Source organism: Manis javanica, chromosome 8 (genome assembly GCF_040802235.1).
Source record: "Manis javanica isolate MJ-LG chromosome 8, MJ_LKY, whole genome shotgun sequence".
NCBI lineage: Eukaryota > Metazoa > Chordata > Mammalia > Pholidota > Manidae > Manis > Manis javanica.
In genome coordinates, this window is record NC_133163.1 from 121,097,786 (window position 1) to 121,125,262 (window position 27,477).

The following is a 27,477-nucleotide window of genomic DNA, read 5'->3' on the forward strand; positions in this document are numbered from 1 at the left end:
AAGAATACTCAGCCATTACTGCTTTCTTACTTTATAGATAGTAAATGCTTAGTAAATGTTATCTACTTTTATTATTATCAAACACCCTAGTAATAGAATTATCTAGATTTTGTAATAAGGAATATTAACTACTATTATTATTATCCAACATCCTAGTAATAGAATTATCTAGATTTTGTAATAAGGATTAATAATAATGATAGGTGACATTCATAGAAATAATCAGAAGTAATTATGGTTGTCAAACACTTAAAGTCTCATTACATATTTACAATATAAGTAATTCATTCTTAGGAATATATTTTCTATTTTTGAAGTGCATAATCTCCTATGTTACAAAAAAGTATTTAACCTTAACTAAAAGGCAACATATTATTATTAAATCAGCATTTTCATTCTTTTATTCATACTATTTTTTAAAATCTTAAAACTGTTATATCAATAACATAACAATAGTTAACATTCATATAGTACTTTATAATTTAAGGAAAGCTCATATGTGTGTATATATATATATATGCAGCCTCATTTAAGTTATTGAAGTTCCATCTGTTAGAACTATTGATATAAAAGATAATCTTAAGAAAATGCGTTGAATTCATAAATTCAGCCTTTTACCATGGTCACAGGGTATTGCATGCCAGATATTTTTTCCAAGCAAAGGTATAAGTTTTGCAAACATTGTGTGGATATAACTTCCCATAAGGCTTAAGTTAATTGTTAATGATAGTATTTCTTGTTCTAGTGAGTAAAGTCAGTACTTTGTCAATAAAGCTGAGTTAGCAGGTACATTATTAGACAATAGTAACTGAATCATACCACTTTACTTGTTTTTCCAACTCAGAAAGAGCATATCCTTGAGATCTTGAACTAATTTTCATCAGTTGAATCAAAATTATACTTATGTTTTTCTTTTTCAGAAGGAACATAATCTTCAAGTTTTGGGTCTGGTGAAATCAGATGAAGGATTCTATCAGTGCATTGCTGAGAATGATGTTGGAAATGTACAAGCTGGGGCCCAACTGATAATCCTTGAACATGGTAAGAGGGGCTGAAACAGGAAGATGAAAAAAGAGACTGACTCTGTGTTTGAGGACCCTAGTACCTGTAATTGTGCCTGTCACTCCAGGGTACCTCGTAAGTAATAATCCCTTTGTAAAGGCCAATATAAGGCATAACTAAGAGGGAAAAAGCATCTGAATAATTTCTATTGCTTAAAGTGCCCTACAAACACAATTTTTGGTAATGTTGAAAAGAAATTGGTGTTTAAGAAAAGAAAAAGTGAACAATTATAGTTGTACACAAATGAATGTTCTTCATATTTCAGTCATTTTAAACTCACAAATATATTTCTGCTCTGTTAAAATAGAAAAAATTTAATATTTATTTTGCATTGAGTTTTTCTTCAGTTCTTCCAAAATAAATTACCTCTTCTGATTATCACAAAAAAATGCTTATTATAAATTCAGATGACACTGAAAAGTAAAAAGGTGGGGGAAAACCCAACCCTGTACCAGTCAGGGCCAGCTCTGGGGAAACCACCCAGTAATTTGAGCAAAAATTAAAGAATGAAATATTCTTTAATATAAAGAATTATTAACTATAACAGGGGATGGGATTAACAAGGGATTGGCTAGCAAGGAATAAAGAGAACTCCAACAAGTGTAAGAATGGCAGATATGAGGAGCATCCACCCTGCTGTGTCTGAGAGGGGGCTTTCAGGAAGAGACCCCCCTCAGGGCCGAGGTCCAGACCATGTTGGAGAGGGTGTGGCCATTGTTTACTGGGTGACAGAGAAGTCGCTGTGCTGTCGTGCCGTCAGCACTCGCTGGGAACCCACTGTCTAGCATGCCGGGGAAAAGCTTTTCACAAGGACGTGTCTCACTGAAGGCATTCTGCCACAAAACCACCTGAGGGAAGCTGCTGTCCAGCACCCTGTACTACTGGTAAAGATTAACACATGTCAGTTGGCAAGGGAAAAATACTTAAAAGAGCCCAGATTCATTTATGCAGAGCAGGCAATAAAGTACATGAATTTGGAACTAAGAGGCAGTAAATTGATAACTGGTACAGGCTCAAAATCCTGCCACCCAGGAGTATTACATATGAGCACACACACGTGTATATGGTTATATAACCTATTTTTTTGCAAGCACATGCTGTGGACATCTTTCCATGTCAATATATATAGATCTGTATCAACATTTTTCATTTTGGGTAGTATAAATGTACTTGTTTTATATAAATGGTTCCCTGTTGGTTAATGAGGTAGTTAACAAAATTAATGAGGGAGATAAGCTTATTTTTTTTTAATTAATGGCAGTGATTTTCCATAGTAAACTTTGTGGCTCTCTTGGGGTTATTCAAATTGAACTAAATAAAGGGACTTCAGTATATTTGTGTTTGGGACTGTCATTATAGATTCAGCTCTAACAATATAAGTAGTTGACCATGCTAGAAGTCCCTAAACTCACTCTAATTGGGCTTTCCTCCAAAAATATTTGGATATCATCATAATTATAGTTGTAGTGTGTATGTTTTTCCTTTTTTGAAATGGTATTTCAAAAACAGTCAGTGTCTTATGGGCTGGCAAAATTTTTAGTGACCTTGTCAGGGATGAATTAAGGATGCATGGTTTACAGGAAGGAGAGTTAAGTTTCATGTTACTAATTTTGCTGTTTTAATTTGTAAGATAAACATTTATTTGGGAAACCTAAAAGAAAATATAACAATTCATAAGATTTGCTTTCTGCCTTTCTGGAGTTTACAATATTGTAAGGAATGCAAGAGATGTGTACGACTTCAATACCAGCCCACAGTAAGGGATACAGCACAAACAAAGCAGCATATAATTCAGAAGAGAGGAATTTTGTCTGTGTGATTCATGGAAAGTGTCCCCTTTATTAATAAAACTCAGATGATAAGACTTCTAGATGTCAACAACAGAACTAGGTCAGTAAGGAAATAGAACAGAGCGCCTGTTCCTATAGGAAGGTGGCCTGTGAAAGCAGAATAAGCTGGAACGACTTCATGCCAGTCAACTTGAAAAGGAAGGTAGTAGAGCTGGTTTGTTTAGGGAGGTAAAGCACCAGTTCAAAGTGTGTTGAGTTTGGGTTATGATACAAAAATGTCTAGAGTCAGAGGACAGTTCATGTCAAAAGGTCAGGAAAGAGGCTGAAGAAGAAAATAGCAAGTTTTGGTTTTGATAGATTTCAAGATTTTCAACCAAACTCTTCTCTTGCTGCAGATTAAGGCGATTAGTTATTTCTTTGTATGTAGAGAGCGCTGTGTCCCCAGTTGTTGTGTGGTGGTCTTCCACACTATTGAACATTTGAACTCTAACTTCTCTTCAGTTAATGGAATTATAAGGGTGTTTTATCTAGTCTTATTTCTCTACCGTCAGAGGAATGTCTTGTATCTTATATGACTTATAAGTTCATCCCTGATCATCCAATTGAAGATTTCCATAGATACCATGACTATGATTTTTTGATAAACATTTTGTTATATATGCTTTTTCTTAATGGTCAAGAAATTGATTCTTATTTCTGCCTTAAACCACCACTATTTTCTGTGGACTTCCAACCTCAACATCTTTCTTAAAGATTGCGTTTATTCTCTTATTTTTTTTTCCTTCTTACTAATTCCAGTTATTTAAATTATTTCTAATAGAAATTGTTCTGTCCTGCTGCTTTTAAAAAATCTCTTTAATCTCAGACTTGTGTACATCATTAAAAAATTATGATGGTCTAAAACAAGCTGGTAAAAGAAGCTTACATACCAGAAATAGCACCTAGTAATTTTTGTATGTATGATAATGTATGAAAATACTTTAACTAAATTAAGGAGGAGACAGGCTAGGGAAGAAGTCACAAGAATTACCAAAGTTTAATATTCTGAATGTAACAACACACACAAATGGATATGATAAAACAACTAATATTTTAACACAATTCACAATACACATACGATTCACAATAGAGCAAAGATAGAGTGTTTCTAAATATGACATGTTATACTTCACCTACATTCAAGGCTATAAAATTAAATCTGTAAAATGTGATTTTTGCTTAACAATAAGGATTGTGTATATTTTAATAAACATTATAGTGGCTGGTTAGGATATGATTAGGTTTGTTCTTCTTTCACTGTTAGTGAAAATGTAAAACGTAACATCATTTACTAAAACCATTTTGACAGTTGTATCTTAAAAATTACTGACTCAATCCATTAATTGTTCTTTTAGGATTTTTTCCTAAGGAAGGAACCAGAGATTTGGATAGACTATTAATGTCAGTATTAGTAATTCTAAAAGAAAAAGGGATAAGGAGGGAAAGAACAGGAAATGACTTACATGTCCAAAAATAGAGGAAGTAGTGAAAATAATTATGACATTATGATGGGAAAGTTTTTTGGCCTTTAAAAGCCAGGTCTTTGAACACTCTGATGATACCAGAAAAATCTCAGAATGTCGTGTCAAGTAGAAAAGTAAAATATACAGCTATATACACCTCTGAATTTAGTTTAAAAACTCATACACACATATTTAGATATTCTCACACTAAAATGTTGGCAGTCAGTTTTCTTTGGGTAGTGATATTTTCTCATTTTCCAAATTAACCATATATTACTTTTATAATCAGTAAAGGTTTTTTTCTTTGACTTAACACTAAAGTCACCTTTCAGTCAGTGATGAAATTCAGAAAAAAACACCAAACAATTTTGAGGACTTTATGCCAAAACATCAGTGATAGAAATTAAGAGTTATAGTTTCCTTCACAAGAAAATTGGGTTGTGTTGCCGGAAGTAAACAGTGCAAGTCTGAGTGGACCTCCCTGACATCCCTCGATCCGGTAGGTGAGGACTAGAGGCCTGAACAGCCTGAAGGAGGAAGGATAAAACGGGCCCACTTTGAGCCTCTTCCTTTGCATTTATTAACATTGTGAGTTTCCAAGAGTAAAATAGAATGTGTATATATAGCATTTCCCAAATCTATTTGACTATAGTCCTTTTTTTTTAAGTAGACCCATTAATATATTAAAGGGCGAAATTTGAGAAAAATTGATGCAGATATTCAGAGGAAGGTGGATCAGATTAAGGTTGGCAAGTGACTGCACACAGGCCAAACGCAGCCGACCTTTTGCTTTTGTAAACAGGCTTACCGTAACACAGTCACATACATTTGTTTACAGATTGTGTTTGGTTTATAGTCATTTTCACGCTATAATTCCAGAGGTGAGTAGTTTAGACAGAGCCCATATGACCCAAAAAACCTAAATTACTTACTCTCTGGCCCTTTACAGAATAAGTTTGCTGGACACTGGAGTATATGATACATATCTTTCAGCTCTGACATGTTGTGATTATGAGTTATTTCTGGTCAGTGCAAGTCTGTTTCACTTAAAACTTTTTAAAATTAAAAAAGTGGGTGTGTGTCGGAAAGGCAGAAGATGGGCAGGAGGGGAAGAGTATAAAAATAACAGAAGAAAGTCAGACTTGGTGTGTCAATAATTAGGAGATGTGCAATGGTGACTGACTCCAAGGAGGAACTGTTAATGGGAACTATAAACTACAGAGAGTTTGCTAGCACATCTTTATGGCTGACATCTGAGAGACACTCAAGCACTAGAAACACCATGGAGTAAATTATTGAAGGTGTAAAGAAATCTGTCATGGTGGTGCTTATCTTCATGTACCTTGTTTAAAAATAATATCAAAAGTATTTGAGTATCTTTGACACAAAGCCTTGTTTTTGCAGAGGGAATTTTCTGATTCCCACACGAAGCGTGTAGCTATAAATACTGGCATCAGCCTATTGACTAGTGCTAACTGCAAAAAGGTTTGCACTTCGGAGCACCCAACTTAGCCTATAAAATAGTTGGACAGCATGGTCTTTAAGTTAACTAACACTTTTGGAACATTGAATTATATTTGGTGATTGTGGTTAAAACATTAAAAACATTTGTGCAACAATTCTAGAAAGCAATTTCTAATCAGATTGAGAAGCATAATTTGAGAATGAGTATGTTTCAACAATACTTACATTTTTCTTCCAAGCTTTATTGAGGTATAATTGACATCTAACATGGTGTAAGTTTAAAGTGTGTAAGTGTGATGATACATGTATATACTGTGAGATGTTTACCACAGTAAGGTTAGTTAGCATGTCCTTTATGTCACATAATTATTCTTTTGTTGTTATGGTGAGGATATTAAAGTTCAATTCCCATGGCAGCTTTCAAGTACATAATACAGTATTGCTTAGTTTTTTTTTCTTTTTTTTGGTATCATTAATATACACTTACATGAACAACATTGTGGTTACTAGATTCCCCTCATTATCAAGTCCCCCCCACATACCCTTACAGTCACTGTCCATCAGCATAGTAAGAAGCTATAGAATCACTATTTGTCTTCTCTGTGCTGTACTGCCTTCCCTGTGCCCCCCAAGACACATTATGTGTGCTAATCATAATGCCCTTTTTTCGTCTTCTCCCTCCCTTCCCACCCATCCTCCCCAATCCCTTTCCCTTTGATAACTGTTAGTCCATTCTTGGGTTCTATGAGTCTGATGCTGTTTTGTTCCTTCAGTTTTTTTCTTTGTTCTTACACTCCACAGATGAGTGAAATCATTTGGTACTTGTCTTTCTCTGCCTGGCTTATTTCACTCAGCATAATACCCTCTAGCTCCATCCATGTTATAGCAAATGGTAGGATTTGTTTTCTTCTTATGGCTGAATAATATTCCATTGTGTATATGTACCACATCTTCTTTACCCATTCATCTTCTGATGGACACTTAGGTTGCTTCCATTTCTTGGCTACTGTAAATAGTGATGCGATAAACACAAGGGTGCATCTGTCTTTTTGAAACTGGGCGGCAGCATTCTTAGGGTAAATTCCTAGGAGTGGAATTCCTGGGCCAAATGGTATTTCTATTTTGAGCATTTTGAGGAACCTCCATATTGCTTTCCACAATAGTTGAACTGGTTTACATTCTCACCAGCAGTGTAGGAGGGTTCCCCTTTCTCCACAACCTTGCCAACATTTGTTGTTGTTTGTCTTTTAGATGTTGCCATCCTAACTTGTGTGAGGTGATATCTCATTGTGGTTTTCATTTGCATTTCTCTGATGATTAGCAATGTGGAACATCTTTTCACGTGCCTGCTGGCCATCTGAATTTCTTCTTTGGAGAAATGTCTGTTCAGATCCTCTGCCCATTTTTTAATTGGATTATTTTCTTTTTGTTTGTTGAGGTGCATGAGCTCTTTGGATATTCTGGATGTCAACCCCTTATCAGATATGTCATTTATGAATATGTTCTCCCATACTGTAGAATGCCTTTTTGTTCTACTGATGGTGTCCTTTGCTGTACAGAAGCTTTTTAGTTTGATATAGTCCCACTTGTTCATTTTTGCTTTTGTTTCCATTGCCCAGGGAGATATGTTCATGAAGAAGCTGCTCATGTTTATATTCAAGAGAGTTTTGCCTATGTTTTCTTCTAAGAGTTTTATGGTTTCATGACTTACATTCAGGTCTTTGATCCATTTCACAATTACTTTTGTGTATGGAGTTAGACAGTAATCTAGTTTCATTCTCTTACATGTAGCTGTCCAGTTTTGCCAACACCAGCTATTGAAGAGGCTATCATTTCCCCACTGGATATCCATGGCTCCTCTATCATATATTAATTGACCATATATGTTTGGGTTAATATCTGGACTCTCTATTCTGTTCCACTGGTCTATGGGTCTGTTCTTGTGCCAGTACCAAATTTTCTTGATTACTGTGGCTTTGTAGTAGAGCTTGAAGTTGGGAAGTGAGATCCCCCCTACTTTATTCTTCCTTCTCAGGATTGCTTTGACTATTCAGGGTCTTTTGTGGTTCCATATGAATTTTAGAACTATTTGTTCCACTTCATTGGAATGCTGTTGGTATTTTGATAGGGATTGGATTGAATCTATAGATTGCTTTAGGCAGGATGGTCATTTTGACAATATTAATTCTTCCTACCCAAGAGCATGGGATGATTTTCATTTATTAGTATCCTCTTTAATTTCTCTTAGGACTGTTTTATAGTTCTCAGGGTGTAGGTCTTATAGGTCTTTTACTTCCTTTGGTTAGGTTTATTCGTAGGTATTTTATCCTTTTTGATGCAATTGTGAATGGAGTCGTTTTCCTGATTTCTCTTTCTGCTAATTCATCATTAATGTATAGAAATGCAACATATTTCTGTTTTGCTGAATTCAGATATTAGTTCTACTAGTTTTGGAGTGTATTCTTTAGGGTTTGTTATGTACAATATCATGTCATCTGCAAACAGTGACAGTTTGACTTCCTCCTTACCAATCTGGATGCCTTTTATTTCATTGTGTTGTCTGATTGCCGTGGCTAGGACCTCCAGTACTATGTTGAATAACAGTGGGGAGAGTGGGCATCCTTGTCTTGTGCCTGATCTTAGAGGAAAAGCTTTCATCTTCTCACTGTCAAGTATGATGTTCGCTGTGGGTTTATCATATATGGCCTTTATTCTGTTGAGGTACTTGCCCTCTGTACCCATTTTGTTGAGAGTTTTTACCATGAATGGATGTTGAATTTTGTCAAATGCTTTTTCAGCATCTATGGAGATGATCATGTGGTTTTTGTCCTTCTTTTTGTTGATGTGGTGGATGATGTTGATGGATTTTTGAATGTTGTACCATCCTTGCATCCCTGAGATGAATCCCACTTGATCATGGTGTATGATCCTCTTGATGTATTTTTGAATTTGGTTTGCTAATATTTTCTTGAGTATTTTTGCATCTCTGTTCATCAGGGATACCGGTCTGTAATTTTCTTTTTTGTGGGATCTTTGCCTTGTTTTGGTATTAGGGTGATGCTGGCTTCATAGAATGAGTTTGGAAGTATTCCCTCTTTTTCTATTTTTTGGAAAACTTAAGGAGAATGGGTATTATGTCTTCTCTAAATGTCTGATAAATTCAGTGGTGAATTCATCTGTCCCAGCAGTTTTGTTCTTGGGTAGTTTTTTGATTACTGATTCAATTTCATTGCTTGTAATTGGTCTGTTTAGATTTTCTGTTTCCTCCTGGATTACTTTTTCTAGAAAGTCCATTTCTTCTAGGTTATCCAGTTTGTTAGCATGTAGATTTTCATAGTATTCTCTAATAATTCTTTGTATTTCAGTGATGTCCATTGTGATTTTTCCTTTCTCATTTCTGATTCTATTTATGTGTGTAGATTTTCTTTTTTTCTTAATAAGTGTGGCTAGGGGTTTATCTATTGTGTTTATTTTTTTACAGATCCAGCTTTGGTTTCATTAATCTTTTTCTATTGTTTTATTTTTCTCAATTTTATTTACTTCTTCTCTGGTCTTTATTATGTCCCTCTTTTTGCTAACTTTGGGCCGCATTTGTTCTTTTTCCATTTTCAATAATTGTGACTTTATACCATTCATTTGGGATTGTTCTTCATTCTTTAAATAGGCCTGGATTGCTATATATTTCCCTCATAGAACTGCCTTCACTGCGTCCCACAGAAGTTGGGGCATTGTGCAGTTATTGTCATTTATCTCCATATATTGCTTGATCTCTGTTTTAATTTGGTCATTGATCCATTGATTATTTAGGAGCATGTTGTTAAGCCTCCATGTGTTTGTGAGCCTTTTTGTTTTCTTTGTACAATTAATTTCTAGTTTTATACCCCTGTGATCTGAGAAGTTAGTTGGTACAATTTCAGTCTTTTTGACTTTTTACTGAGGCTCTTTTTGTGGCCTAGTATGTGGTCTGTTCTGGAAAATGTTCTTTGTGCACTTGAAAAGAATGTGTATCCTTCTGCTTTTGTGTATAGAGTTCTGTAAATGTCTTTTAGGTCCTTCTGTTCTAGTGTGTTGTTGAGTGCCTCTGTGTCCTTACTTATTTTCTGTCTTGTTCATCTATCCTTTGGAGTGAGCGGAGTGTTGAAGTCTCCTAAAATGAATGCATTACATTCTATTTCCTCTTTTAATTCTGTATTTGTTTCACATATGTAGGTGCTCCTTTGTTGGGTGCATAGATATTTATAATGATTATATCCTCTTGTTGGATTGATGCCTTTATCATTATGTAATGTTCTTCTTTGTCTCTTGTGACTTTCTTTGTTTTGAAGTCTATTTTGTCTGATAGAAGTACTGCAACACCTGCTTTTTTCACCCTATTTGTTGCATGAAATATCTTTTTCCATCCCTTCACTTTTAGTCTGTGGATGTCTTTGGGTTTGAAGTGAGTCTCTTGTAGGCAGCATATAGACGGGTCTTGTTTTTTATCCATTCAGTGACTATGTCTTTTGATTGGTGCATTCCAACCATTTTCATTTAGGGTGATTATCAGTAGGTATGTACTTATTGCCATTTCAGGCTTTAGATTCATGGTTACCAAAGGTTCAAGGGTAACTTCCTTACTACCTAAGAGTCTAACTTAACTCAACTAGTATGTTATTACAAACACAATCTAAAGGTTCTTTTTTTCCCTCCTTTACTTCCTCCTCCATTCTTTATATATTAGGTATTATATTCTGTACTCTTTGTCCATTTTTATTACCTCTGTTGACAGCTATTTAACCTTAGAAACACTTCCATCTATAGCAGTCCCTCCAAAATACACTGTAGAGATGGTTTGTGGGAGGTAAATTCTCTCAGCTTTTGCTTATCTGGAAATTGTTTAATCCCTCCTTCAAATTTAAATAATAATATTGCCTGATAAAGTATTCTTGTTTCGAGGCCCTTCTGCCTCATTGCATTTAAATTTAAATGATAATCTTGCCTGATAAACTATTCATGATTCGAGGCCCTTCTGCTTCATTGCATTAAATATATCATTCCACTCCCTTCTAGCCCGTAAGGTTTCTGCTGAGAAGGTTTATAGGCTGATGGGTTTTCCTTTGTATGTGATCTTACTTCTGTCTCTGGCTGCTTTTAATAGTCTGTCCTTATCCTTGATCTTTGCCATTTTAATAATTATGTGTCTTGGTGTTGTTCTCCTTGGGTCCCTCGTGGTGTGAGATCTGTGTATCTCCATGGCTTGAGAGACTATCTCCTTCCCCAGATTGGGGAAGTTTTCAGCAGTTACTTCCTGAAAGATACTTTCTATCTCTTTTTCTCTCTCTCTTCTTCTGGTACCCCTATAATGCAAATATTGTTGCATTTGGATTGGTCACACAGTTCTCTCAATATTCTTTCATTCTTAGAGATCCTTTTTTCTCTCTGTGCCTCAGCTTCTTTGTATTCCTGTTTCCTAATTTCTATTTCATTTATCATCTCCTCCCCCTTATCTAATCTGCTTTTAATACTTCCATTGTGTTCTTTAACGATTGGATCTCTGTCCTAGAGTTGTTCCTGATTTCTTGGATATTTTTCTGTACCTCCATGAGTTAATGATTTTTATTTTGAAATCTCTTTGAGGAGATTCATGAGGTCGATTTCATTTGAATCTTTCTCAGGTGTATTCATAATTTTGCTTTGAACCAGGTTCTTTTGATGTTTCATAATTTCTCTGTGGTGCCGTCTAGTGCCCAGAACCTCTACCCTCCGGAGCTGCTCAGCCCCTGGAGCAGTGTTGGTTGTTGCAGGGGAGCAGTGTTGGTGCTTAGGTGGAGGACAGAAACTGCTTCCTGCTTCTTGGCTGCTATGCCTGTCTCCACTGCCAGAACCAGTGGGCTGAGCACACAGGTGTAAGCTTCTATGCTTTGTGTTTGTAGCTGCCATTGGCAGGGCTTCCCTCTGGCTGGCCTGACACCAGAGCAGGGGTTGCCAGTTTGCGTCTGTTGCCAGATGTACATGCTGTACATGCCTGAGCCAGGTGCAGGCTAGCCAGAGGAAGACACAGCAGGCTGCATATCATGGGGGGGTGGGGGGGGGCTTGGAGCTGCATAGCCAGCCAGGGGTATGCAGCACCTGAGAATTGTTTAAGCTCCCAACCTGCTGGACAGAGTGCACCTGGACAATTTTGTCTACCTGTCTTTTCTCCTGAGCAGTAAGCTCTATGCAATCCTTTCCCCTTTAGCAGCCCTCTTGCTTTTAAGAAGTCTCTCAGACTGCCCACCCAGATCAGCCAGATATGAATCCCTGTTTTCCACAAGCAGCTGGAATCTCCGTCTCTCCAGGTATTCTGCCTGTCTTAGTTTTCCAACTGCACTAAATCACCAGAGCACCATGCAATGTAGGTTCATGCTCCCAGAGCAGATCTCCAGGGCTAGGTGTTCAGCCATCCCAGGCCTCCACTCCCTTCCCGCTCTGTTTCTCTTCCTCCTGCCGGTGAGCTGGGGTGGGGGGAGGGCTTGGGTCACGCTGGGCCACATCTTTGGTACATTACCCTGTTCCTTGAGGTCTGCTCTTTTCTCCAGGTGTATGCAGTCTGGTGCAGCCTTCTTTCCTGTTTCTCTTTCAGGATTAGTTGTATTACATTATATTTTCTTATTATATGTGGTTTTAGGAGGAGGTCTCTGTCTCACCTCTCACACTGCCATCTTTAATCCAATCTCCATAATACCATATTTTTAACTGTAGTCACCATGTTGTACATTACATCCCCAGAACTTATTATTCTTATAACTGGAGGTTTATACCTCTTGACCAAGGGGTCAAAACATTTAAATTTTTAATATTTAAGTTTTATGCATCAGTGACTCTTGAATTTAGAAGATTTTGTGGCTTTAAAAATATTGAACTGAACAGAACAGCATTATCTTTATTTGCTGCCAGTTCAAATTAATATTAGCTGTCATTTTATGCTAAAATACTTTCTTATGATCATCTACCAAATGATTTTTTTAAAAGTATTGTTGTGTAAATTATTGCAGGTATATTAAGAATAGTATTAAGTAAGGTAAAAATATTTTTGTCTATTAACTTTTTATTACATTTTCTTCTGTCAGTTTGAATTTAAAAATAGATTCCAAAATAATCATGTAAAACTGAAATATAAAAACACAGAAATACGAATTTTCTCTGTATGTCCTTTTATTTCAAGTCTGATAATTGGAAGGTTTTTAGTTCCAGTAAGGGAAGATGAGTTGGTGAAAAGGGAGTAACACAAACTTGTTTTTAGTAAAGGAAATTCATAACTTTACCAACTCATTAAATAACTTCTAGGATATTATGGCCATGATAGATAAGGGTACATATTGAGCATTACTTTTTTTTTTTTTTTGACAGAAACATTTCTAAAAAGTTCCATTTAGTTTCTGAGGTAATAATAGAAATTCTGGAATAAGTGAGTAATGACCTGGCATGATTAAAAGTTGGCTAGATAGCAGGAAATTACTAGTCATTAGTGGAATATTTTAAATCTGAAGCACTAGAATGTATGATAGTTGGTATTGGTTTTAATTCTAGGATAAATTCTAGTCAGTTATTTTGCTTTTTTTGTAGCAGTAATTATAACTTTATGAAAAATTTTAACTCAAGATAACTGATGAAATTTAACTTCTTAATCATGAACTCCATGTCTAGGAACTTCCTAGGATTGAAGATGTATAGAAGGTCAATGCCCTGTTCTTCTTGCCTGTCATTAACTTGCTAAGTGACTGGATCAGTACTGAAACTCTGTGATTATTTTATATAAGACAAAAGAATTAAATGATCACTTAAGTCTCTTATCATTCAAATACTCTATTAAATGTGGTTGTTTTAGGAATATATGCATTAAGTGTAAGATGCATTTTAGAACATTTTCTGTTTAGGTATTGAAATAAACATTGTTTTCAGAAAGATTGAGCCATTTGTCAGTTAATAATTTTATGTTACTTGTCAGAATGTGTATAATGAAACACACCTCATGCTAAAAATCTGAAATTTGGCTTTGTGTCCCCACCCAATTATAGAAAATCATGATTATCAGAGAGATCACCTAGTCTATAAGATAAACAGCACTTTCTGCACGGCACTGAAGGGCAAATGAAATAATACATGTAAAGTATTTTGTAAATCGTTAAGTTCTCTCTAACTTTAAAAATAATTTGAAAGACTGTACAAAGGCAAAGCTACTGAATGGGAATTCAGTAGTAAGCATTAACTAAATTAAAATGAAAATAGAAGATTAACTTCATGAAGCAAGACTTGAGGATATTTTTAAGAGAAAAAAGTAATCCATTTAATATTTGGTTGTATCATTTAAATTTGTGAAACAGGAGAAAATCGTATGTGACCAGATTGCAAGGCATCTGAAATCATCGGTTAAAACTAAACAAGCACTAAAATAGTTTAAAATAAACAACACATATTTATTGTCAAAAATAAGAATGCATAATTGACTGAAATGTAAATTAAAAAGTAAATGTACTTAACTCTTCCCCTAATCTCCATTTCTAGAGATAACCCTTATTCATAAACATTTTCTATGTATTTCATTCATTCAGTAAATATTTGTTGGGCAAAATTCTATATGCTATATAAAATTCAGTTTTCATTGTGCAAAGTGGTGGGAATGAAAAAGCAAACAGGCAGACATGCTTCTCGGCCCTCCTAGTGCTTATATTCTATAAGCAGAGACAGACAGCAAGTGTATAAGTAAACCAAAGACTTGTAGAGTTTATGTTTATTTAAAAGAAAAAGAATGCCCTAATAAAGAATTATTGAGGGTATATTAGTAGAGTAGACAGAGAGGGCCTTTCCAATATGATATGTAAGTTGAGACCTGAGCTTAGAAGAAGCCTATGTGTGTGTGATTTATGATTATGCAGACATATATACACATTCATGTATAATCTTTTTATTTGCTAAAATGAAATCAGATTTATCAGTGACTTTATTAAATAGTATTTTTGGGGCCTATAAATACTTTTTCTTTTTTAACTATTCTCATTAGACTATAGAGTACAAGGAAACCTATGGAGTTTTTTTTTTTTTGCATTCTTTATGACAGTGTAAATCATTTTGAAATGCAATTTAATAATTTAGAATTCATATACCCTTTCATCAAATACTTATAATTATCTTGCAGGTATAGTGACCAAGTTTTTAAAGATATTTATGTTAAAGTAGCTTAAATCTGGGAACAGTATAGTCAGCACAACCTATAAAAGGGATGATTAACTACCTGAAAACAATGGAATACTAGGTGACTGTTTAAAAAAAAGGTAAATCTACGTAAGGTAAATAGGGTAGACAAGAAAAATACCCAAGTTTTATTATTAACAAAGCAAGTTGCAGGAAAGTATGCATAGTCTGATCTCATTTGTAGAAAAGATTAGATGGAGGGATATAGATGTTTGTATACTTGTATGTGCAAGAAGTCTTTACAAATCTACATAACAGTCTGTTAATTGTGCTTATATCTGAGGAGTGGGATTGGAAAAGTCTGAAGATGGGAGGAGAGGACAAACAATGTATCATAAATTTTTGAAAAACCAAATAAAAATTTTGTTAAAAATTAAGCTTTGAATATGGTAATCAGATATATACATAGTTATTTTTACTTTGTTCAGAGTAGTTTAAAACTAAATTTTTGTTTCTTGTAACAGACTGTTATGGGAGAAAAAAATAGGTTGTTAAGAGTATTTGACAACTATTTTCAAATATCTTATCTCCAAATATAATATCTCCTCTTATAGCACATTTTTCCTGAAAAATAAATCATGTCACATAAATGCTAAGGCAGTTACATATAGTTTACTATAATAGTTTACTAAAATATTAAAAGCATATTTGTTAAACCAACAAGTATTTTTTTGAGTACCCATACTGTGTAAAAAGAGACCCATAGTTAACTGGGAGAAACCCTAATATATAGACCCTCAGGAGAGAGAATCTAATATCATACAGAAAATGTAGGTAGAATAATAGATCTTAATGATCTGAGTATCTAGTCTAGCTGTATTGAAGATTGAGCTAAGTGACTTACCTTGTATCACACAGCTAATTAACATCAGAGTCAGGACTGATACCTAGGTTTTCAGTTTCAAAATTCACTGTACCACTTTAGCAAGTTTAATGTTTTCCAGACAAAGACCATATATGTTCTCTTAATTTCAAGGTCAGTCTTTCAAGTCTACTCTGATAAGGTTGGTCAAGTATATCATTTTTCAAGGATGACCATGCATTTAGTATGCCTGAGACAGTACTAGCTCATTTCTGTTGTCCCAGCATAATTACTGAAACTACCTTCTTTACCAGGTATCTAGCTATGGAAAATATATTCCATTGTCACGCCAATTATTGCTAGTATATTGATTCTGAAAGGTTCTGAATAGTACTGGAATAAAGGTTTTGGGTTATGAATATAAAGAATTTCAATGAAGGCTGTGCTAAATGCCCAAGTGCTACCATAGTCCTGAATGGGAAGAAGTGGTTTCTACTGTATCTGACAGGCCAGAAATGCTTCTTGAAGAGTGTGGCATTTGAACTGAGCATAGAAAGGTGAGTGGGTCAGGTTATATGAAAAAGGATGATATTCAGGTATATAAGTAAGAAGTTTCAAAGTGCGTTTGAAGAATAACAAGCAGCTCAGTTTACTACTGTTCAGAAAAGTAGAAATGCAAGAGTATACATCCTTTAAGTGTGTGTAGGTCCAGGTTATTTAATATGGTTGGTCAAGTCAAAAGGTTGAGATTTGTGAAATAGCTGGAAGACCCTAGCAATTTTCAGGTGCATGAGGAAACAAGTAGGACTTTAAGAAGATTCATATATTGAATGTGTGTTAAGTGAGTTCAGAGAGGAAAATATGGAATCTGTGATACTGATTAGGAATATTTTGTACCAAATCAGGTATGATGTTGAAGACCCTCAACTAGGTGCTGACAGTGGGAAGAGAAATTCTCTTTGTATCCCTCAGTGGCTCATAGGTGTAAATATTTATTAAATGTCACACAGATGTTCTTACAAAGGAAGATAGGACAAGATTTGTGGATTTTTTCTGATATTTAAGATAAGGGAGAGGAAAAGATTGAAGTTTTACACCAAATACAAGTAGAGGGATTCTCTGTAAATCCAAGGTTACAGTCTTAACCTATTTAGGTTAAGAGAGTTTGTCCCAATTACTGTTGAGTTGGGCTTTAATGACTGCTCTGTTTTTAGATAGATTTGAAGAAGTAGATATAGAATTAAAGTATGTTAGTTTAATATTTAACATTTCATCTTTGCCAAAACGCATGAATTTTAAGACCAGAAATTGTGAAGTCCAGGTAATAACTTAGTACCTCAATTATAATCTTTGGGTTTTTAACAGTTAAATAGAAGTTGTGCAGATGACCTTTTGGGACACAAAGATGGATTTAGAGATTATCAAAGAGCAAGCTTGAATTTGAATGTGATGCCATTATTTTGTTATAAAAAAAGGAATCCATTATGCAGTGCTAAAACCCCAGAAGGAAGATGGTATGTCTGAGTATGTTTTAATTGGTAGCTATATTTAAAAGAGGCTAAATTATACAATAATGTCATAGTTGCCAGAATATCGTTTCAGTCTGAAAGATATCACTAACAGTCTGGTTGCTTGTATGCTTTATTTCATGTAGTTTCACTGCTGGATCATGTGTTTTTCATTTTAGGTTGTAGTGTTGTTGGTGTTGAGAATGTCTTCCAATTGATGCCTGCTTAAGATTTCACCATAAATAAAAAGTATAGTATAATTTGATGTACATTTTGAATAATGTTTTTCTGTAGTATTAGCATTTTAAATCATACTGCCACCTCATAACTACTATAGTATTGTCCTAATATTCTAGCTGCATGCCTGTTGTACAAAACAACTTTTATTTGTCACCAGAATTATTCTGAGTTTCTTCTTAATACAGTGTCTACCTGAGTATTGTAGACCCCAAATAATGTAAAGAATGTGACAGACGTCTTAGCTGGATTCCAGTTAATGATGATTTTCTCCCTAATTTTTAGAGTTCAGTTTATGCTCCTTTGCAAGTTTGAGTAGTTGTAATGTCTTGTCAGACTTTGTTAAAAATCCAGATTAGGTGCTACTTGAATTCTAAAAACACAATCTGATGAAATAAAAGCTGCTAGAATTTGGACTTTTGACTCTTAAAAAAATGCCAGTGCTGTTTATCTCTCGACTATGTCTTGGAATATTTGTTGTGATTAGAGTTCATGTAAATCATTAAGCACATTGAAACAAAGTCAGCTTTCCCTTTGTGTTGGCTTAAATGGGTAATGAGCAGAAATACCTTTATGCATTTGGTCTTTCCTTTCCTCTGGGGCGTTGGAATCTTACGGAAGAGGCAACATTTTGATTTAGGGTGAAGGAGAGAGAGCCGTCTTCTGTCCGGGCTCACCGCTGTGGTAGGTGCGTCATTAGCATCTGGCGCTCCTTTTTTAATGAGTGCTTTTGATGTCAGGAAAATGTCAGGTGACTTCCTTAAAGCTGAAACATCTCTCCTGCGCACAAGAATGGGAGGAGTATTTTGTGTTCATTTCATTTTATAACTTCCTTCAATTGTTTATGTAAGTCATTTGTTTAAACCAACAGTTCACTGCAAGGGCTGCTTATCAGTAGACACAACTACTAAACCTTCAACAGCCAGTGTTCCTCTGGTGCTGTTAGTTCTTCTCTATCTTTGCATCTTAGTTCCTCAGAGGAAGAGCTCTAAAATCTATAGGATCATTCACACGAACGCTTATTCCCTTGCTTTTAAATTGTTTGAGTACTCAAAATATGTAGCTTTGACAAGTTATTTTTGTGAGTTCATGTTCACATTGCATTGTGCCCGTACCCAGCCTCCTAGCTATTTAGAAATGTGCTGATAGACATTTCAGGTATTTGGATAGTTTTAATTATTTAGTTTTGGAGTATGTTATTCTCTTACACCAGGAATTCCAGTACTAAATACATAGGCATCAGCTTCAGCTGGGCCTCAGACTGCTAGAAAATCCTTTCGGTTTTTCTAGTCTGCTCCCTGTCCCTTCCCTGTATATCAATTATTTTAAACCTTCGTGCTCTTCAAACCTATCACTGTCAGCAGGTGACCACACTTCTCAGTTCATGGGAATTTGAGATTATTTTTGTGATAGAATACATGGCCAGTTTTTTGGTAACAGTTCTGTGGGTATTATGTTTGCTGAATATTGTTTGTAAATATCTATTAGGTCAAACTTGTTAGTTGTGTTCATAAAATCCTTCAGAGCCTTACCTAATTATTGTTTGCTTAATCTGCCAATCTCTAAGAAATCTATTTCTAAGAAAGTATGATTGTTGATTTGTTCAGCTTTTGTATTTCTAACTATTATTGCTTATATATTCATAAGCCCTGTTGATGAATTAGGAATTATGACTTTTCTTGGAATATTAATGTGTTTCATCAACTCTAAGATACCATGGATTATAAAATGCATCCTAATTTCAGAGATGTTAAGATGTGAAAAAGTGCATCTTATAATCAAGAAAACATGGTATTTATTAATAGGAAATACTCATTTTGCCCTGATTAATTCTTTTTGCCTTCAATTATGTTTTGTCTAATACTGACATTACTGTACCTGCTTTCTTTATAATAGCATTGCCTGATACAAATTTTCTTTTCAAATTTTTGTTGTCCTTTTATTTTAGGGTTAATGATTATAGCCAGTTTTACACATACTGTTTTTATGAGTCCTGCCACCCACCTTAATTTGTTAATATTTGTCAAATAGTTACCCTTAAAATTTTGATGTACATATTTAGTTGTATTTTTCTTTCTTAGCATCACTTAGGGCTAATTATATCTTTCCCCTCGCCAAATAATTTAAAAACTTCATCATGTTTTCACTGCCTTCCTGCTCATATTCTGTGCCTACCCCCTGCCCCAGTATATTCTTTGGCCTGTAGTTTCTATTTTCTTGGATTCGTTGTTTTAATTTATTTTGGTAGAGTATACTTTACAGTAAATTTCCAAGAAAGATATCTGAGAATTTTCAAGACCGCTTATCTGAAAATATATTATTTGCTCTCATAAAAAGTTTCATTATCTTTTAACATACTGCTATGAATCTTTTTCTTGTTCATTCTTAGGTAATAGTCACTTCTTTCTCTATAAGCTTTCAGAATTCTTGATTTTATCCTTCGAATTCTGCAGTTTCGTGATGTGGATTTCTTTCCTCCACCCTCAGTCCATGTACCCAGCACGGAGTGGACCCTTCACACAGAGTCGCATCTGTTGAGGCTCAGTGACACTTTATGATGTCATGTATTTGGCTGTTGCTGCTTGATCCTTTATCTTCTCTTGAACTTTTGCTTTACATGCCATTACTTATCATTGATATTTTGTTCTGGCAAGATCCTTAGAATTTTGCCAGAACAAAAATTTCCAGTCTACTAATTTATCTTTGAGTCTATTTTCTTTTCTGCCTATATTTTTTTAGTAACTTTTTGTTTTAGAATAGTTTTAGATGTTTAGTAAAGTTTTGAAGATAGTACAAAGAATTTCCATCTATCTCACGCATTTCCCTTATTGTTAACTCATACATTAGTGTGGTACATATGTCATAGTTAATCAACATTGATGCTTTTTAAAATTAAGTGAAGTCCACACTTTATTCACATTTCCTTAGTTTTAATCTAATGTCCTTTCTCCATTCCAGCATCCTATCCAGAATACCACCTTACATGTAGTCATGTATTTCATTAGGCTCCTCTTGGTTATAACAGGTTCTTAGGCTTCCCTTGTTTTTGATGACCTTATTAGTTTCAAGGAGCACTGGTCAAGTATTTTGTAGAATGCCCTTCAATTAAGATTTGTCTGATATTTTTCTCACAATTATACTGGGAATATGGGTTTTGGAGATGAGGAACAAAGGGGTATATCTCATTCTTACCACACTGTATTAAAGCTTATACTGTCAGCATTACTGATCACTGTGGACGCTGACCCTCATCTCCTTGCTGGGTAGCATTTGTCAGGTGTCTCCACTTAAAGTGACTCATTTTTCTCCTTTCCTGTGCACTTTGGAAGGAAATTACTGTGCGCAGCCCACACTTATGGAGTAGGGAGTTATGCTCCACTGCCTTGTGGGCACAGTATCTATATAAACTATTTGGAATTATTTTGTATGGATTTGTCTGTTTTCCTCCATTTATTTATTTACTCAATCATTTGCTAATATTTTCTTAAGGATTTTTTGGATCTGTGTTGGTGAGATAATGGTCTTTCTGATGATGTCTATCTGGTTTGATAATAGAATAATGCTTTCTTTATAGAATGACTTACAAAGTATTCTCTCTGTTTCTGTTTTCTCAAAGAGGTTGTGGAGAATTTATTTCATTTATTATCCTTTAAGTGTTTGGTATAATTTAACAGTGAAATATTATGGGTCTGGTACTTCCTTATAGAAGGTTTTTAAATACTGACTCACTTTCTTTAATATCTATTATTATCTATTTCCCCTTGTTTTTTCAAGGAATTGGTCTGTTTCATCTAAGTTATCAAATACGTGAGCATAGAGTTTGTAGTATTCACTTACTATTCTTTTAATGCCTGTGTGTTTAGGAGTGATGGCCTGTTTTTCATATCTGCTGTTAGTAATTTGGGGCTGCATTTCTTTCTTGGTGTCTGACTAGAGGTCTACCACTTTATTGATATTTTCAGATAAGTGGCCCTAATCTTAGTCTATTTTCTCTGTTGTCTTCCTATTTTCATTTTCTTTGATTGCTGCTGTAATATTTATTATTTCCTGTCTTTTGCTTGCTTTAGGCTTAATTTGCTTTTCTCTAGTTTCCTAAGGTAAAAGCTTAGGTTATGCACTCTAAGCTTTTCATTCCTTTCTAATGTATGCATTAATACTATAAATTTCCCTCTAAACACTGCTTTTGTTGCATCCAAAAAATTTTGATAAGTTGTGTTTTCATTTTCATTCAATTCAAAATAGTTTCTAATTTTTTGTGTGGCTTCTTCTTTAACCCATGTACTATTTAGAATGTGTATTTATTTCCAAATATTTGGGAGCTTTCCATCTTTATTTCTGTTATTTCCAGTTTAACTCTAGTGTGGTCATAGAACATACTTTGTATGATTTCTTTTAAATTTGTTAAAATGTGTTTCACAGCCCACATGTTTTCTCTCTTTGTGAATTTCCCTGTAAGTTTAAGAACAGTGTGCATTCTGCTATTGCTGGCTGGAATATTTTTATAAATGTCAATTAGTTGAAGTTGATTAATAATGCTATTCAAGTTTTTTAATTTAATTTTCTTCCTGTGTGATCTATAATTTACTGACAAAGGTTGTTTAAACCCTCCAACTATAATATTGATATTTTGTCTTTAATTGATAAATCCACCCTTTTAAATTAATTTCTGTGTCAGGGTTATTGACGTAATATTTGTGTGTTGACATAAATATTTGTGTGGGTTTTATGAGTAGGGATCTTGAGCATATCTTTTAATCCTGCTGGTGGGATTAATATTTATGATTATCCAAGAAATGGCACATAGTTTTAGGATTAATTAGATAGAACTCTTCATTACACTGGTATCAATAAAAGTATCTGAATTTGAATGAAAATTTCAAGAGGATTCAGGATATTTGGGAGTCATTTGCATACCACATAAACATTTTGATTTTTTCCTTCTAGATGTTAAATTATATGGATCATAATATGGAAAATGATTCCCAAATCAAAAGTAGGCATCTTATAAATCCTAGAAGGAAAATAGCATCTTATCTTTCAAGTCTTAAAATTTATGTCACAATTTCACAAAGCAATTTGATTATAAAGTATCTTTCTTTTTAATAGTTCATAATAATGAGATTTATGCCATTTTGAACAAGTGATATGTTAAACATAGAATCCCTGAGATTAGCAAGACTTTCTTTGTCTATTTCAGAAAATTTTGGAATTTTAGAATTATAAATTTTACTTATATAGTGATTGTCTTTATGGTAACCCTTACCATTTTCCAGTGACAGGGAATTCTTTCTCACAAAATATCTCATTCTACTGTTAAATTTTATGTTTAAAAATTATTCCTTACTTTAAAAATCTGCCTCTGTCTTCTAAAGCTTCTTGCTTAGGTGTTCTTTGGACCTTTAGACTCCATACAAATCTTAAGATTTTTAACACTAACTCCAAAATAGGGTATCCAGCAGAATGGGATAGGGCATAGGCAGTGGGGCTATAGCTATTTCTTTATGTGAGACTCTCCTGTAAACTGATGTTTATAAATCAGATTATGATAGTATAAGAGGATGCAAAATGTAAATCATCATCGTTGTGTAACATTCTTCTGTTTTGGTTTTCTTCAATATCATTACATTTTAAATTTGGAAATAATAGTGAATTGTGAATTGTGTTTGGGGGAGGGGCAGGAAATCTATCTCTTTCTTATGCTCCTCACTTATGACCTTCCATGAAATACGCCTAATCTGTTGAGATACACCATTGGGAACAACCAGTGTACAACCTTGAACTCATTTTACTGCCACATATTCAGTGCTTCCTTTATGTGACAGATTACTCTCAGGAGCAAATAATTTGCAGTTCTTCTCACATCCTGTTAGTGTTTTTATTCCTAATAAAAGTGCTGTGATTAATAGCCTAGCGTAATTGTTGTTTCCCATTGAGTGTAAATGTTTCATTTGGATGTCTTTAATCTGAAGGAACAGTTGTTTTATTGGACTCTTGGCGTTTTTCTGTGCTTCTCAAGGTTTTTTTTTATTGCTTTCTTTGAGCTATTTACAGTGGGGGAAGATGAACTTTTCTGTCAGAATTGTGAAGTAGGACCCAGTAGAGAAATTTTAAGGATGAATACTGAGATACTTGAACATTTATAAATAAATTTTTATGAAAATTACACAATGGTACAAGCACTATGGCAATTTTGATTGACTTTTATAAAAGTAGCTTATCTCCTTGGCATACTCGTATTATGATGGCATTACCGTATAGATATCTGAAATGCCAGGGTGCTTTCACTAAGTCTTTTTTTTTTTTTTTTTTTTTTTTGCAAATCAGACTTAAGATACAGGGTAAGACAAGAGATGGAGAAGAATTACTAAAACGTTGAGAAATGGTGAGTTGAGTTTTTACAAGGGTCTGGTGCCCCACTCATCAGTAGGTGAGCTTTTTATTGTTTTTGCTCTTGAAGTGGCAACGCCTCTTCATCCTGGTCATTCCTGCACTAACACCCAGGAACCTGCCTGGGCTTAGAAGTATTTCCTTTAGCCATCAGGCAATTTTTCTTTTATACAGAAATGCAGAGGGCAGGTTGGGCTTCATTAGCACCAGCCACTGAGTACATTAGCTCTAACCAGGAACCAACGAGATTATTAATACTGTAAAGAAATTGGAAATGGAGAACCTTATAAAAATTAAAAACTGCTAAAAGAAAGCCTGAAAGGTTACCTGGTTAAATTGAATATTGAATGCATTGAACTTTTATTTGAAAAAACAGGTAAGTTGGGTGCAACTTTTACAAGTTAGAGAAAATTAAGATTAATTTAGAGGTTGAACTGCATTTTTACTTATATAAACACAAATATCATTCAGGCTTTTTTTGACTGGTAGTATTACTTTCACTTTGTCTTAAAATGTTAGGGAGAAATGCCTAGTTTGTGTAGCTAAAGTCTTTATTTTCATGTAAATAAGTCCTCAGAAATTCAGCTTAAAAAGTTTTCTTTATGATATAAATTCATATTTTAAAGCCCTCCATATCCCCACAATTACATATTTTTGCTTTTAAGTGTTTTCTGAGTTTCTGTTTATTTAGCCATTGAATAAACATTTATTTGAATATATAATGGATATCAATTTCTACAAAGGAAGTAAATATAACAAAATAAAACTACATAAATGTTTCCAATAATGACCAGAGATTAGAAATATTTTTAATACAATGTTTTTTTGTTACAATGGTACTTCTTTGAAAGAGTATTGATAATTAGTAATACCTTAAAAGCATTTGGAACTTACTGTTTTGACTTGACAGAATAACTAGTACTGGACTAATGCTCCTGATGTAAATACAAAGTAGAAAATAGGACAAAATATATAAATGTTTTTAGACACTTGAAAATATACAGGACCATAATCCTTAAGAGAAACAAATTATATGAGCCTCGTAATAACCCCCAGTTTTCTGCCAAGAAGTGCTTTCCAGACTGTAGTACAGGGTTAGGAGAGGGGAGAAGACAGGTTAGTTTCAATAAGATAAGGAGACAGATCAGAGTTTAGGGCTAAAAAGGTAGTTGGAATTTTGGGGGCAGACCACAGGAGAGAAGAGAGATGTGCAAAATATATAGGGTTCCCTTTGAGTCTCTTACTAAATACTAAACTGCATATACACAGAATATGACTGTACAAGTTCAAAGAATATCTTCTAAGTAAAGAATAATTACTGGAGAGCTGAAAAATTACTGGAGCATATATGTAGTTGAGGAATATCACATTCTATCCATTTAGAGTAGAGAGATTTTGTTGAACACCCCAGGTATTCAGTGGAGACTGTATTTTTAAGAGTTGGGCTAATACAGCTTGAGATTCAAGATTACTGTAGAATCATCCTAACAGCTTAAACAAACCTTGAAAGGAGCAAGTTGATCTGTGAGGTTAGCTTCCCGGCAGAACGAAGTCCAACACTCTGCTAAGGAAGAAACAAAATCCACACAACCAACAGGTAGCAAACATTATATGGTGTGTAACATATAATCAAAATCAGTAGATATGCAAAAAAGTGGGAGAAAAAGAAAGTGTGAACCATAACCTACAGACAAGTCAATTAGCAGAAAAAGAATGTAAAGTAGCTATTATGAATATATTCAAGAATATATAAGAAAACATAAACATACAGTGTAATTTCTTGAGGATTCAAGATGGCTGCATGAGAGGTAAGACAGAGAACTCCTCCCAAAACCAAATATAGTATGAAAATACAGTTAATACAACTAACCCTAAAACAGCAACAGGAAAGGAAGCTGTACCAGACTGCACACAGACCTCACAAACAGAGCAGACCTCACGAAACAGGGTAACGTACCAAAGCCTTGATCCAATAGGACCCAAGCCCTTACCCCACTCCAGCTCACTGGCGGGAGGAAGAGAAATGGAGTGGGGAGGGAGTGGAAGCATAGAACTGCCGAACATCAAGCCCTGGAGGCCTGCTTTGGAACACAAACCTACATTGTGTGGTGCTCTAGAGGTTGGTGAAGTTGGGGAGCTGGGACAGGCAGAGAGCTTGAGAGACTGAGATTCCGGCCATTTGTGGAGGATGGGATCCACGTCCAGCCGCTCTGGGACAAAGGAAAGGCACACAATCTGAGAGGCTTCCGAGCAGCTAGAGGGCTGCTGAAGGGGCGGGGTTTGCACAGAGCTTGCTGTGGGAGAAGGAATAGGTGGACAAGGTTGTAATGGGCGTGCTCTGCCAAGCAGGTTTGGAACTTTGAGGAGCTTCAGGTGCTCCATCCCCACTGGTGACTCAGCTCCAAGGCCCCCCCCACTGGACATGCAGCCTGCTACACCTCCCTCCTGGCCTGCTGGCACCGGCTTGCAAACCAGCAGTCACTGCACTGGCATCTGGCCAGCCAGAGGGAGACTCCCCTACAACAGCTAGAGATGTAAAGCACAGAGGCTTACACCTGTGTGTTTGGCACTGATACTGGAGACAGGCACCTGGGAATCAGGAGACAGCTCTTTCGTCCCCCCAGGCACCAGTGCCGCTCCCCTGCGACTCCAAAGCTCACTCTAGGGGCTGAGCAGCTCCAGAGACTAGAGCTTCTCGGAACTCGAGGGCACCACATAGAAATATGAAATGTCAAAAGAACCTGGTTCAGACCAAAATCTCACAAACCCCAGAAAAGGGGCCAAATGAAACTGAACTCAGCAGTCTTCCTGAAAGAGAGTTCAAAATAAAAGTCATAAACATGCTCATGGAGGTACAGAAAAATATTCAAGAACTCAAGAACAAATTTAAGACAGATTCAATCATTAAGAAATTCCATATCTGAAATGAAACATGCAATGAAGGGATTTAGAAGCATGTGAAATGTAGTAGAAGAGACAGTAAATGGAATAGAAATTAGAGAAGAGGAATACAAAGAAGCTGAGGCACAGAGAGAAAAAAGGATCTCTAAGAATGAAAGAATATTGAGAGAACTGTGTGACCAATCCAAATGGAACAATATTCGCATTATAGGGGTACCAGAAGAAGAAGAGAGAGAAAAAGGGTTAAAAGTGTCACTGAGGAGGTAATTGCTGACAACTTCCCCAATCTGGGGAAGGAGATAGTCTCTCAAGCCATGGAGATGCACAGACCTCACAACACAAGGGACCCAAGGGAGACAACATCAAGACATATAATAATTAAAATAGCAAAGATCAAGGATAAGGACAGACTTTTAAAAGCAGCTAGAGAGAAAAAAAGATCACATACAAATGAAAATCCATCAGGCTATCATCAGATTTCTCAACAGAAACCTTACAGGCCAGAAGAGAATGGCATGATATATTTAACACATTGAAGCAGAAGGGCCTCAAACCAAGAATACTCTATCTGGCAAGGTTATCATTTAAATTTGAAGGAGGGATTAAATAATTTC

At 35.2% G+C, this 27,477-nt stretch overlaps 1 protein-coding gene across 12 annotated transcripts in view; it reads left to right on the forward strand.

Annotated features, from left to right (window-relative positions):
- Positions 1-27,477, forward strand: part of NEO1 (neogenin 1) — a 248,829-nt gene that overhangs the window by 124,004 nt on the left and 97,348 nt on the right. For all 12 annotated transcript variants that reach the window (XM_073212155.1, XM_073212151.1, XM_037010124.2 and 9 more), the window contains exon 7: positions 921-1,041. In XM_073212155.1, the coding sequence (XP_073068256.1) occupies positions 921-1,041 (121 nt within the window). The remainder of the gene's footprint in view (positions 1-920; positions 1,042-27,477) is intronic.